The sequence below is a fragment of the Lacerta agilis genome, chromosome 12 (genome assembly GCF_009819535.1).
Source record: "Lacerta agilis isolate rLacAgi1 chromosome 12, rLacAgi1.pri, whole genome shotgun sequence".
Taxonomy (NCBI): Eukaryota; Metazoa; Chordata; class Lepidosauria; order Squamata; family Lacertidae; genus Lacerta; species Lacerta agilis.
Genome location: NC_046323.1, coordinates 32,557,293 through 32,570,254, shown reverse-complemented (window position 1 = coordinate 32,570,254; position 12,962 = coordinate 32,557,293). Strand labels below are relative to the sequence as shown.

At 39.2% G+C, this 12,962-nt stretch overlaps 1 protein-coding gene across 12 annotated transcripts in view; it reads left to right on the top strand.

The window, feature by feature from the left end:
* Positions 1-12,962, top strand: part of ADAM22 (ADAM metallopeptidase domain 22) — a 125,814-nt gene that overhangs the window by 72,961 nt on the left and 39,891 nt on the right. For all 12 annotated transcript variants that reach the window (XM_033166217.1, XM_033166218.1, XM_033166219.1 and 9 more), the window contains exons 6-13: positions 224-287; positions 559-628; positions 5,197-5,267; positions 6,998-7,072; positions 9,817-9,888; positions 10,341-10,507; positions 11,991-12,075; positions 12,618-12,708. In XM_033166217.1, coding sequence (XP_033022108.1) covers positions 224-287; positions 559-628; positions 5,197-5,267; positions 6,998-7,072; positions 9,817-9,888; positions 10,341-10,507; positions 11,991-12,075; positions 12,618-12,708 — 695 coding nt within the window. The remainder of the gene's footprint in view (positions 1-223; positions 288-558; positions 629-5,196; positions 5,268-6,997; positions 7,073-9,816; positions 9,889-10,340; positions 10,508-11,990; positions 12,076-12,617; positions 12,709-12,962) is intronic.

Below are 12,962 nucleotides of genomic sequence, written 5' to 3'. Positions count from 1 at the left end.
ACATTGATGTGTTTAATGAACTGAAACTCAGGTGATTTGGGTAGTAATTCCTGCAAGGCAGACAGAAATTGTCAAGAGTGTTTTAGAGTGCGTCGTGTTTCCTGATAACGTTTTACTTTATTGTCTTTAAAACGCCAGCTATTAAGTTCACAGTATATCATTATATATATACATAGTTGTATTTTTTATTCTGCAAGTCTGACATTTCCCTAATTCTTAACAGCGGCATGTTCTATGATGGAAATCACACATATCTTATCGAGCCGGAAGAAAACTACACTTTGCATGTAAGTAGATAAGTGTTTCGTAAGTGGAATGCAGATATTATCTACAGGAAGCATATTTCGCAAAGTTGCTCTTTCCTTCTTTAGCAAACAATTTAGGAATTCTTATGTAGGTTCCAGCTGAGTTTCCGAACTGTCAGAAGGTTGCATCAGAAAGATATGCTTCCCAACTTCATAACAGATGGCATTTAATAACACCCTTTGGTGCTAGAGTAAAGTCCCAAGAAAGTTGATTTTGTATTGATTTACTAAATTTAGATGTTTCTTATTTCAGGAGGAATTCCATTTACACTCTGTTTACAAATCCAGATTATTTGAATTTCCTTTGGATGATCTTCCATCTGGTATGTGTTTTTTAATCTTGGTTGTTTTTTTTTAACATACTCAGCTCAGCCTTCATTGATGCACTTACTTCATAGTTAATCACTTGTAGGGTTTGATTTTGTTATTTTTAAACTAGAGGCTGAAGAAAATAATCTGCCAGCCTGATTGGGAAACAGAAAAAATCTAACTCTTCTTCTAAACAACCCCATGGTTACTTGCGGTGTAGCCACCTATATTTTTCAGGCCCTGAAACTCAGGGCCACCTCAATAGGTTAACTTCTCTTAGCCCTGGATTTTTGTAAACTTTCCGAAATACCCATAGCTTACGTGATTTGTTACTGCTTTTATCCTACCTTGTTTTTGCAAATGTATCTAATATATTCTCTGTATAGAAAGAAGAACTGGTGAGGGCAACACAAATTAAATCTATCCTAGGATAAAATATTAGGACTATACATAACACCGAAGAATATAAACCTATATAAGGATAATTACTCCAAGTTGTTGGGACGAAATCAAGAGACAAATGGAGACATGGAACAGGCTAAATCTTTCTTTGCTAGGTCGTATTGCGGTATTGAAGATGAACGTTTTGCCAAAGTTATTGTTTCTGTTCCAGACGATGCCAATTATGAGTAAAACCAGCAATATTGATAAGTGGCAAAAAGAGATATCTAAATTTGTGTGGGGAGGCAAAGGCCTAGAATCAAACATAAGATATTAATAAAACCAATTGATGAAGGTGGTTTTGGCTTACCGGACTTCAAGTTATATTATGAAGCCGCTTGTTGTCTTTGGTTAAGAGATTGGTGTTTGCTACATAATTGGGAAATCTTAGACTTGGAAGGATACGATCTGCGTTTCGGCTGGCACGCATACTTATACTATGGCAAAACTAAAGTACACAGAGGATTTACCAACCATATTATAAGGAATGCAATTTATAATGTTTGGAACAAATATAAAAGACATTTTGAAATGAAAACTCCAAGGTGGATTTCTCCCCTGGAGGCCATAGCATTTAAAAGGAAAAATAATGAAATGAGAGAATGGATTACATATAACATACTACTAAAGGAGAGAGAAGGAAACCTGGAGTTGAAAAGTTACGAGGAAATTAGAACCTACCTTACGAGTTGGTTGGACTACTTCCAGATCAATGAAAGGTTCAAACAAGACAGTATTACGGGGTTTGGTAAGGAAAATTCTAGATTTGAAAAAGAAGTTTTACATAACAAGAACAAGCTGATCTCACGTATTTATAAGATCCTGTTGAATTGGGAAGTGATGGACGAGATGATAACAGATTCCATGACTAAATGGGCACAGGATCTGGGGTACCCAATTAATATAGAAGAATGGGAAAAGCTATGGCAGGTCACCTTAAAACTTACGGTAAATAATAACATTAGAGAGAATATGTTAAAGATGGCGCATAGGTGGTACCTCACACCCGCTAAACTCTCCAAAATGTATAAAAGCCTCGCAAATGTTTGCTGGAGATGTGGTGCAGAAAATGGAGATCTGATGCATATGTGGTGGAGGTGCCCAAAAATTAAAACGTTTTGGGGACAGGTGTATGAAGAAATGAAAAAGATGATGGCAGTTTCTTTTGTCAAAAAACCGGGAATTTTCTTACTTAGTATGGTTGGCAAGGAGATACCAAGTAAACAAAAAGAAGTTTTTCTGTATGCGACCGCAGCGGCCAGAATGGTAGTCGCAAGGTGCTGGAAAGATCGAGAAGCACCCAGAGTCACTGATTGGCAGGTCAAACTGCAAGAATTTGCGGAGATGGCCTTATTAACAAATAATTTAAGAGATAATACCAAACAGGATTTTGTAGGCAAATGGGAAGTCTATAAAAGATACATGCTGAAATATAATAAGAGTTTTCTTACCATGCCAGCATTCGAGGGATGAATGGTATAGAAAGAGATTGTAGAAAAAATGAGGAGCAAGGATATATTTAAGAATGTATCTAAAGGTGGCATAAGAGATAGCAAGGGATTGAAAGCATTCATATAATTTTTGTTCAAGCGAAGGGGTTTGTCAGGAAGTCGTAAACTATGTGGGGAGATATTTGGTTTTTATTTATTTAATTTCTTTTTTGTTCTTTTTTTTTCTTTTTTCTTTTTTTTTCTTTTTTCTTTTTTTATTATTATTATTTTTATTATATTATTTTTTAATATTTTTTTTAAACTATTTTTCTTTTTATCTTTTTTATATTATTATTCTATTGATTCACTATTTTGCAGTGTTCAATAGGTGATACAGTAAGAAGCTACCAGTGTAAGCATGACACGGATTTAATATATCGGTATTGTAAATAACTTTATTATTAATGTAAGGCACTTTCGTTGTTTTCTCTTTTTTCTTTCTCTTTTCTTCTCTTTCTTTGTCCACGATTGTTGCTTGTTGTATTTGAGATGCTGGAACTTTGTATGTGGAAACTTTAAAATATGCAATAATCAATAAATAAATATGGAAAAAAAAATATATTCTCTGTATAATTGTGGCAGGTTACTGCCTGGATTCTTTTCTATGTGCTATGGCCAAATCGCTAACGCAATAAACTTTGATTTGATTTGATTTGATTTGATTGTAATAGAAAGCCTGTTCTCTGAAACTCCCTCCAAAAATATTTTTAGCTTTTTGATATTATGATAGTTATTTAATGACTGGTTTTAGGAGTCTCCACAGATAAAAAAACAGACAGATTATAACTGATGCACTTCTGTAAACATATTACTGCTTGCGTCTTTTTAGATTTAAGTTTAATTATATATATATATATATATATCTCCCCAGTTCCTAATGATAATAATAATAATATTTTTTATTATTTATTAAATAATGCTCTTTTTTCAAATTATACAATTTATATAAACTACAAATACATCTAATTATACAGTACTTTTCAAAAGCATTTAGTTTGATTTTAATTCTGAAAATAATAATATTTTAAACATATTTTTGCCATTGTACTATTCTTGAAGCTGTGAGTAATTAATATTTTAGTACATTTAAACTGATGGGTAAACCTATTAGGGGAATCTGGAAATGTTTCAGTGCCTATGGAAACATTCTGAAGTGTTTGGGGTTGGTTGGGGAGCCTTTTTCCATGTTGAGGGCCACATTTCCTTGGAGGTAATCTGGCAGGGCCAGTTCTGGAGCCCGTGATGGGCAGAATCAAAGTCAAAAGAGGTGGGACCAACTTTCTTCTCTTTCTTTTCCTGCCTCTCCATTTTCTCCCTCCTGCCAAACCACATCAAATTGCTATATCAAAATACTGAGAGCTACGTGTAGTTATGCCGAGGGCTGTATGTGGCCCTGAGACTGCTGGTTCCCCACCCCTCTTTTAAATCATCTAAAAGAGTTCAGAAAGAAGACTGCTGCCTTTTCCCATTATTTTTTTAGAGAGGTCAGAACATGATAAAACTACTGTTGCATGGGATGGCTGATGAAGAAATATGTTTGTGTATGAAAGCTACACTCGGTCACATAAAAGCTGTCGGTTTTTTTCACTCTCAGTTTTTTAGAGCCAGCAAAAATCATTTTTCAGTTATTCATATATCCCTCCTGGGGGCAGTTTCAGAAGTAGGTGGGTGATGATACGCTTCTGGTTTTTCGTAACAAAATCCATTTATATGATCGTTCAGATAAGGAAACGTTGCCTTTTGGTGAAATGCTGAGATGTTTGTTACATAGGCTTTTATGCTGTTTTTGTTTCTGACTTCCCTTCATGCCATTAATACTTAAAAATATATATATCTTATCTCGCCTAATTAAAATGCTGATATAATTGGGCTTTGATCATCCCTGGCCCAGGCTGGCATTCTCCACAGACTTGCCTGAAAATTAGTGCTGTTGACGTCAGTGGGAGTAAGGGCTCCATTTAACAGTGCACATTTCCAGCACTCGAAATGCTTTGGTGTAGGAAAATGGATGTGAAGAGCTGGTTGTCTTTGGCCGCTGACTATGCACCAAAGCTCTCAGTAACTTGCTGCTCATAATGACAAAATAACTGCTAGAGCAGGGTGAGGGACCTGTGGCCCTTCAGACGTCGTTGGATCCTATCTCTTATTGTCCCCTAATATTGGTATTCCTAGATGGGGCTCACAGGAGATGGAGTCCCAACAATATCAGGAAGTCTATCAGTTTCCCACTCCTGTGGTAGAGGCTCAGAAATATTCTTCTCGTGTTAGTTCTTTGTGTATATATAAAGCTGCTGCATGCTGTGGCTATGTAAGTAGCCATTAGAAAATCAGGTATGCAGCCATGGAGAAATGGAAACTAGGTATTTTTGGGAAACTACCTTTCTTATCTGTGTTGTTATTTAAGTCTATAAGTCCACATTTCCACACGGTGGTGCCCAAGGCCACCATTTATTTGCAGGAAAGCATTTTGAAGGGTGCAGAAATGTAAACATCCACTTTTTAATACTGAGGCACACATGAAATGCTTGCAATACTTCGCTGCTGCTGTTCAGCCTTGCTCAATGCAATTGCTTTCTTTGTCCTGCTGTTGAAAATGCCTGTGTTTTATCAGCCCATGTTGTTCTGACTTGAAATGTGTGTATTCCATTCAGAATTCTGGCACATGAACACCACGTCACAGAAGTTCGTTGTGAAACCGAGACACAAAAGAAGAAAAAGGCAGGTATGTGCCCGTGCCTGTTGACTTTCCCCTTTAAAGAATGTGCATTCAGGCATATATTTCGGTGGATATGTGATTCTTTTCGGAAGGACGCATGGGCTTTCAGAACTCTATGGACTTCAGTGCTTTCTGCAAAGAGCCACTTCATATAGTGCGGTTTGGAAATTGTCCCCTCATGCAAGTAACATCCTGTGTCCAGCATCACCTGGTCCCAATCCAGTCCCAAAAGGAAACTGCTGCTTTGCTTTGGGCAGGAAGCATGATTTCCCCTTGCCTCCTGTTCCAGGTTTGCCCACTACACTGGCAGAAGGGGTTCCTTCTGCTCAGTTCCACCAGGAGTACTTGTGTCTTGGTGATGGAGAGATTATCTCCCTTCCTGCATGTGGAAGGGTGAATGTGCCCTCTGGACACTGATGTCATTCCTACTTACCTGGACAGGGCTTGGACCAAGGTCAGGGCTACAGGGCTGCTGGTGGCCAATCCAGCAGTCCCACTGATTCACCTTTGTGGCCCTATTGTGACCCACCCACATCTAGGTCAGTAGCAGCAATGCCAGGGACAGGAGGGCAGCTCCTGTAGGAGAAACTTCCCTTTTGTGGCTGGGGTCTCAGAGAAGAGGACACTTTGTAGAGGAGAAAAAGCAGTTTATTGTGTACTCAGGTGAGAGTGTAGAGTAGTGCAGACCACACACCAAAAACACGTTGGCAAGAACTGTTATACATTTCTATTGGGAGGATGTTTTCTACTTAACACAGCCAGTTGTGGAATTCCATTGTGTATCTATTACTATATGGAAACTCCTCTTATAAGAAAAAACCCTGCTCTCTAGGCTTTGCTTACGCCTGTGCAATGATCTTGTTTACTTCATAATTAATTAATTATGTCCTTGCACTTAGCAAGCAAATACTTAACAAGTGACTACTTTGTTTTTGGTTACTTCTGCTTTTCCTTGGCTAACTGTTGACTATGGTATCCATGGGATACTTTTTGTATATAGGACAAACAGAAATGACATAGAAATATCTCTGCCGCATCACACTTGCTACTACTGAGTGCAAGGGAAAGTGAGTGTACCTTCAAAGGTAGCAGCATGTCTTAGATTTCATGCTATACACATACACTTACAGTCTCATGTCAAGTATGTGCCACTAGGAAATGTGCAAGAACTGTATCAAGGTGATATCCCAGGACGTTCTCTAGAACAAACATGCTCTCCATCTGGGGCTGAGCTTTCTGATGTCAACAATTGCATGGCACAATTTTTCTGGAGAACCTGCAGGGGACCCAGCACATAGGCTGTATCTGACAAAGTAGAAAGAAAAAAGGTCCAGCTTCTCAAAATCCTCTTAATTACAGGATTCTCTAAATAAGCCAGTTGCTTGTTGTTTGTTTAGTTTATAAATTGTTGAGCTTATTGGTGCACACACTACTCTGGAATAGATTGGTGGAGTTCCTATAGAAAGACCACACTTCTGATGTGAGGCAGGTCACAATCAATACCTTAATGCAAAATTTGCCCATTATGTTTCTTCTAGAGTTGCATCAGAATTAGATTGCTGATGCTGGGAGGCATGGCATATATTCTGTTGCTAATTTGGTACATGGAACTACTTGCAAGTGCTTTTGTAATGAGGCCAGAACAAAGGAAATAAATTCATTCCAACACGATGAGTTTTATTACAATCAGATACATTGCCATTTTACACATTTACAGTTTCTCACTCTTTCCACAGGTTCATCAGAGCCCATATAAAGTTGAAGAGGAAACTAAATATGTTGAGCTAATGATCGTAAATGACCATCTAATGGTGAGGTTTGCATTCTGGGCCTTTTTGGAGTAATCAATAATTCATGCGTAGCATTGTGCCTGCAGTAGATTAACAATAAAATACCTATAGCAAAATGATTCTAAGCTATGCAGATATATGTCTTCAGAGTGAAGTCTGAGCTTCACTTCATTGAGTTCAGTGGATTTAATCCCCGTTAGGATTGCAGCCACAGAAGGCTTCGGTTGTATACAGAACATTATGCCTAACATTTCTTCTAAATTATAGCATTAGCTGAATGGCATATATTTAGTTGAGAGAAACTATCCACAAAGTTTGAAAGCAGCCATGAATGTAATATTCTTTCATAGTGGCATCTATGTCATTTTTAATCCGTTTCTAAATGGTTAAAAGATACCCTTCAACATCATCAGTTTAGGACCAAAATAAATGTGATATTGAGTTTTTCTTTGCCTTTAACATGCAGATTTCTTTAAAAGTAGTAAAAGGGAGCTGCTCTTATGTCTGCAAACACACATGTAAGTGTGTGCGAGAAAGATTTGCATCAGATTCACAGTGATTTGCCTCACATTAACAGCAGGAAGTGGCAGGAAAAGGTTAACCCCCTCCCTTCCTGCTGCGATCCTGATAATTATCACACCACTACAGCCTTGGCTTCTACTAGCACTTTTAAAAACATGTGCCTCAAATGCAAAGGTGCCTTTTAGGTCATATCTAGTTTGGCTTCTTAGCTATTGCAGACTTCTGAATACAAGATGTCAACAAATAATCATCATCGTCACCAGGGATGGCTAGTAAACCTTCATGATCTGCTTGTGAATTTACCAGAGGCCCCTGCCTATTCCCTGCTGGTAATCTGATCCTAGGCTAGATGGATTTTAATAGGTATGGCTTTTCATGCACCCGGTTTACCAAAATTTGGGGAAAGAGTGAAATAACACAAAAGAAGTGGTCCTGTCCTACTGATGAAATCCTCCACGTTAATTCAAAAGACACACAGAATATGTGGGGCATAGCCACTCCACAAACAGGATTGATCCAAATTAGTATAGAAGATTTTAGGGTAAGCCACAATCCTTTACACTCTTTCCTCATTGGTGATTCTGTTTCTTTAATAAATAATAAAAAGGGTATTGTCATTTGCAATCCATAATCCTGCAGATACCTTCCCACACACAAGACCCACCGATTATTCAGGTGCAACTCTGCTTCCCTTGCTGCCCCTCTGTGAGGTTTCCATAGGAGTGGATTGAAGTGTGTGTTCCATATAGGCACTTACACACACACACACACACAAACTTCATCCAAATTATTACATAAGATGTCTCTTCATGGAATAAGAGATTATTGATCGCTTTCTTTGCCTCTGTAAGAAACAGGAAAAAAGGTAGTCATATTTTACTGGAGCCACTTTGAAGCAATTTGCTCTCCTTGCAATCGTGGAACTATTTCAACTGAGAGTTGCCAAGGAGATTTCTTTCTTCCGTTCTTTCTTTTCTTCATAATGATTGCAAACTTGAGTTCTGCAGCCAAGAGCAAAGGCAGATCTCAAAATCTGAATCCTTGGAAGAGGCAGAACTCTGTTCTAACAAAGAAACTACTGTGTGTGTGTGTGTGTAGATGAAAAACGACAAACTGTGTAACTGGAAAACTTTCAGGACTGCAAGAGTATATTTCCATAATCGCTTTCTACTAACAGGCAGGGTAGTCAAGGCACGGCACAATATTAACAGTACAATCCTATACATGTCTGCTCAGAAGTAAGTCACATCGAGCTCAGTGAGGGTTACTCCAAGGTAATTGCAGCCCAAAATAGCTCATACGAAACGTAAACATTACCACTATCAGTAATAAAGTACAATACCATAAAAGCAACACTGTGAAATATTCATAAAAGCCCAATGAATTAATGTCCATATCATTATTCTGTCCCCACTCTTTCCCCCATAAATACTTCCACAGTTTATTTCCCTAAATTCTTTTTCACCAGATCTCCCAGGCATACACCACGTCTCCAGTTCATAGAAACAAATAAGCTCTGCTCATATGTTATTTGTATGTAGGGCATTGTCTTGGTGATGGAGGAGTGGGATTGGTCTGCTGCCCCCGCTCCTGACACCACATCCCTGAGCTAGTCCTACCCTAAGGGTGCATGTCATGAGCACCTGACATCTTCTGAGGAACACCTGTGTGTGAACAGCTGCTTCTGTGTAGCAGCTCAGTGCAATCGGGACATCTGGCTGTGCTGGTGTCCTAATCACCTGGAACTCATGCACGGGAGCAGGGGTAGAGTAGCCCAGGGACAGGACCAGCAGTTTAACCCTGTTCCTGCTTCACAGTGTAAGTTGTGTAAGTGCCCTGAATGCTAGTAATGCATGAATAGGACTATAGGGCATGGGCTTTCTGGCAACCATGTGAGAATTGGAATCTTCTGATCACTGATCACTGATCACTGGGAATACCATATTTTGAGACATTGTGGAAGCATAACAGTTGCTATTTTTTCTGTCCTAAGCACATACAAGCTGGCCCAGTAAGGCCTGTACTGTCTTCTTGCCTGTCAGCTTTGTGGAATGGCCTTTCCATCAATTGGTACTTTGACCTTCATGGTACCATAGGGAGTTTAAGATAACAATACTAGTGTTTAAATAGATTGCCAGTAATCCATTTTTCACGGGCGAAGCAAGCCTTTGATAAAAGTCAGTTCTGAATAGAAATTGTGCTTTAGAAATCTGATTAGGATTTGTCTGTCTTTTGTCCTTCAGCTGAAAAAGCACCGATTATCGGTTGGCCACACAAACAGCTTTGCAAAATCAGTAGTGAACCTGGCAGATTTAGTAAGTATAATTCACAAGCTGCTAGTGCAAGATAGATTTGTCAGCTTTATCACAGGGATGGTAATTTTGGGTCAGGGAGCGATAGCTGCAGTGCATTTTTTTTCATCAGTGTCTGTTTCGCCATTGGATGACTGAACCGCAGAAGTCTCAGTTATCTCATTAGGACAATTCCTGTATTATGTTTCTGAATCAAAGCTTTCACGAGATTTGAAGCACACTCCCTTATATTGGGGGCAGGGGAATGGCCTTTAAAATATATTCAGATATATAGCCCTTGATCACATTATGCTTTAATCTGTTAGAAAGGAGAGGGCTCTGACCCTTCATTAAAGTACTGTTCTATATGCTCAACATTTCCTTAACTACATGGGGGCAAAGGGGCTGTTTTAAAGAGAAAAAGAGGCAAAATTTATACTGTCGCTTGATGATCATTCATTTTGTTAATGTGCTAGATTTACCAAGAACAGCTCAACACCAGGATAGTCTTGGTTGCCATGGAAACCTGGGGTACTGATAACAAGTTCACCATATCTGAAAACCCACTGGTGACCCTGCGTGAGTTTATGAAATATAGGAGGGATTTTATCAAAGAGAAAAGTGATGCAGTTCACCTTTTTTCGTACGTAATTTCATATTGTTTTGTTATCACTTGGGGTAGTGTATTCTGAATTGGTATGGGCATAATTCTAAACCACAGTTTATGATTGCATGCATTAACCTCGGGTATGTGCACACTCCCACTTTCCCCTTCTCCTCAGACATGGCCTTGAAGTGATCAGAAACTATTATCGTTTCCATTTTTAATTCTGTGGTTTATTGTTATGTCCAAACTTCGAACTTTGTTTAATCTTAAAAAATGATTTTGGGAAGCAAACCAGGATTGTAAACCAAGATTAACTTGTTTTTCCTAAACCACAGTTTAGGCTAACCACAATTTGTCTGATTGAGTAACTGTGGCTAGTTGAAAACGAAAGTAAAAAGTAGTTTGAGGCTTTGTTCATGTACTTGTGTTTCATCTGAACAGAGCCAAACATTTTACATGATGTCCAAATGCGCTGTGTACTGTAATACACACTTTACACATTATTAGGGCAGATCCATGTTTAAACCAACTCGTTTGACCCTGAACGCCATCTATTTTCATAAATATTAAAACAGAGATGGGATTTTAAGTGTGGTAGAAGTGATTTGAGCACACATTCGCTGTAGTCTGAGGAATTTTGCTTTTAAGGCGGTGAATGTGTTATTCGACCCACATCTACAGACAGTGACAGACTTGCACAGGGATTGCTTCCTGGACCCTCACGTCCATTGGTGGGGCCCGTGGTGCAATGCTCATGTGTGCGGGCATGCATATGTCGGAAACACCTAAAATGGTCACTTCCATTTTTAAATGTTACCTCAGCCTTCTCCCGATGCCATCTTCAGTGTGGACTGCAGAAGTGAAACGGGGAAAGTCAAGGAGGGCTTATCTCAGCCAACCCCACTGATTCCACCCCCCCAAATATTTAGATCTGGATTTATGTTTGCACCCCTCTAGTATCCTTGTGCCTTATTTTCCAAGGGAGTAAACGAGGCATAAGATGATCTCCTCTTGTCTGTCTTAGTTGACTTGCACTTTAAGGTAGGATCTCTCTAATGCTGTCCCCAAGGCAGTTGTGCCCGGATTTGGGCGCCTCGTTTGAAAGCACCCAATTCCTACTGAATCTGTTTTAGCCTTCCCTGATGCCAGGTGTTTTTGAGTGCTAAACTCCCATTAGCCCCAGACAGCTGGAATGCATGAGATTTATAGTCCAAAACATCTAGGGGGCACCAGACTGAAGGAGACCAGACCTGTGCAGATAATCTCTTTTCAAATTGTTTCCATGTTGTTTCAAATTCATGGTAGCTTCCTTTTTAAGGCTGTGGCTTCCTGCTCTCTTTCCTTCTCCCTGCCGCCTCCAAATCATTGTGCTGAATCAGAAGCGGCAACTTCACAAACAAGCATATGTGTTTTCTACCTCCTGAATCCTAAGCAAATGCTTGTTGTTTGAAAATGCTATGGTTTCTAAATTGCCACTTTGTGCTTTTCTCACTATCGTTTCTGTTGTTTTTTCTTAAAGGGGGAGTCAGTTTCAGAGCAGTCGCAGCGGGGCAGCCTACATTGGTGGCATTTGTTCGCTCCTGAAAGGTGGTGGTGTAAACGAAGTAGGTCCAAATGCCTCTATAAACACAAAAGGGCTATGCTATGCAGAAATGTTTTTGTGAAAACCCATGTCTGGTTCAGCTTTCATGGCACCATGCAGTGTGACCCTCTCTCCCCTGTCGCAATGGGTAGAAAGCTCCCCTTGGTACCGGTCAGAACATGGAAGGGGGGAAAGATTAAAACCCTTCTCCCCCCTCCCCACACTCTATGCTACAGTCTCAGTCTAGCTACACTTCCCCAACACCACACTGGATTTTTATTACTAATATCCTATAATAAATCTTCATGTTATAGATGAACTCGTTTTGTATTTGATGTCTTCTCTATTCATTTAGGGGCAAATGTTTGCACCTGTTATTTGGCCTGTACTTCTCAACCTTCAGCCAGTTTGCTATTCCCCTACGGTTCACGGGATGTAAATGGAACAAGCCTTTGCAATCTCATCTTTCGCTTCAGGACAATTCTTTTAAAATTTATAAAACACTTGTAAATTGATTTTCTTTTCCCCTCTCCAAGCCATTGCTTCTCTTGTTTTGTCTTTCAGTTTGGAAAGCCGGATTTAATGTCAGTGACATTGGCACAGTCCTTAGCTCACAATCTTGGCATTTTCTCAGACAAAAGGAAATTGCAGAGTGGTAAGGAAGTTTGGTTGATAGTTTCCTTTAAAAAAAATGCTTATTTATTTATTTATTTATTTATCCACCCACCCCAGGAAGTCAGATGTATTCTCATGCACACCTTTGCCACACAGTCTCTCCTTTTCTCTTTCTCGGTCATTGTAATTATATATTATTTTTCAGAAGGAAAAGGAAATTTTGAAAGATGTTCATAAGAATGCATCTGAACTCTCTGGAACTGCATTGTTGGTTAAATAACGAATCAGGGATAC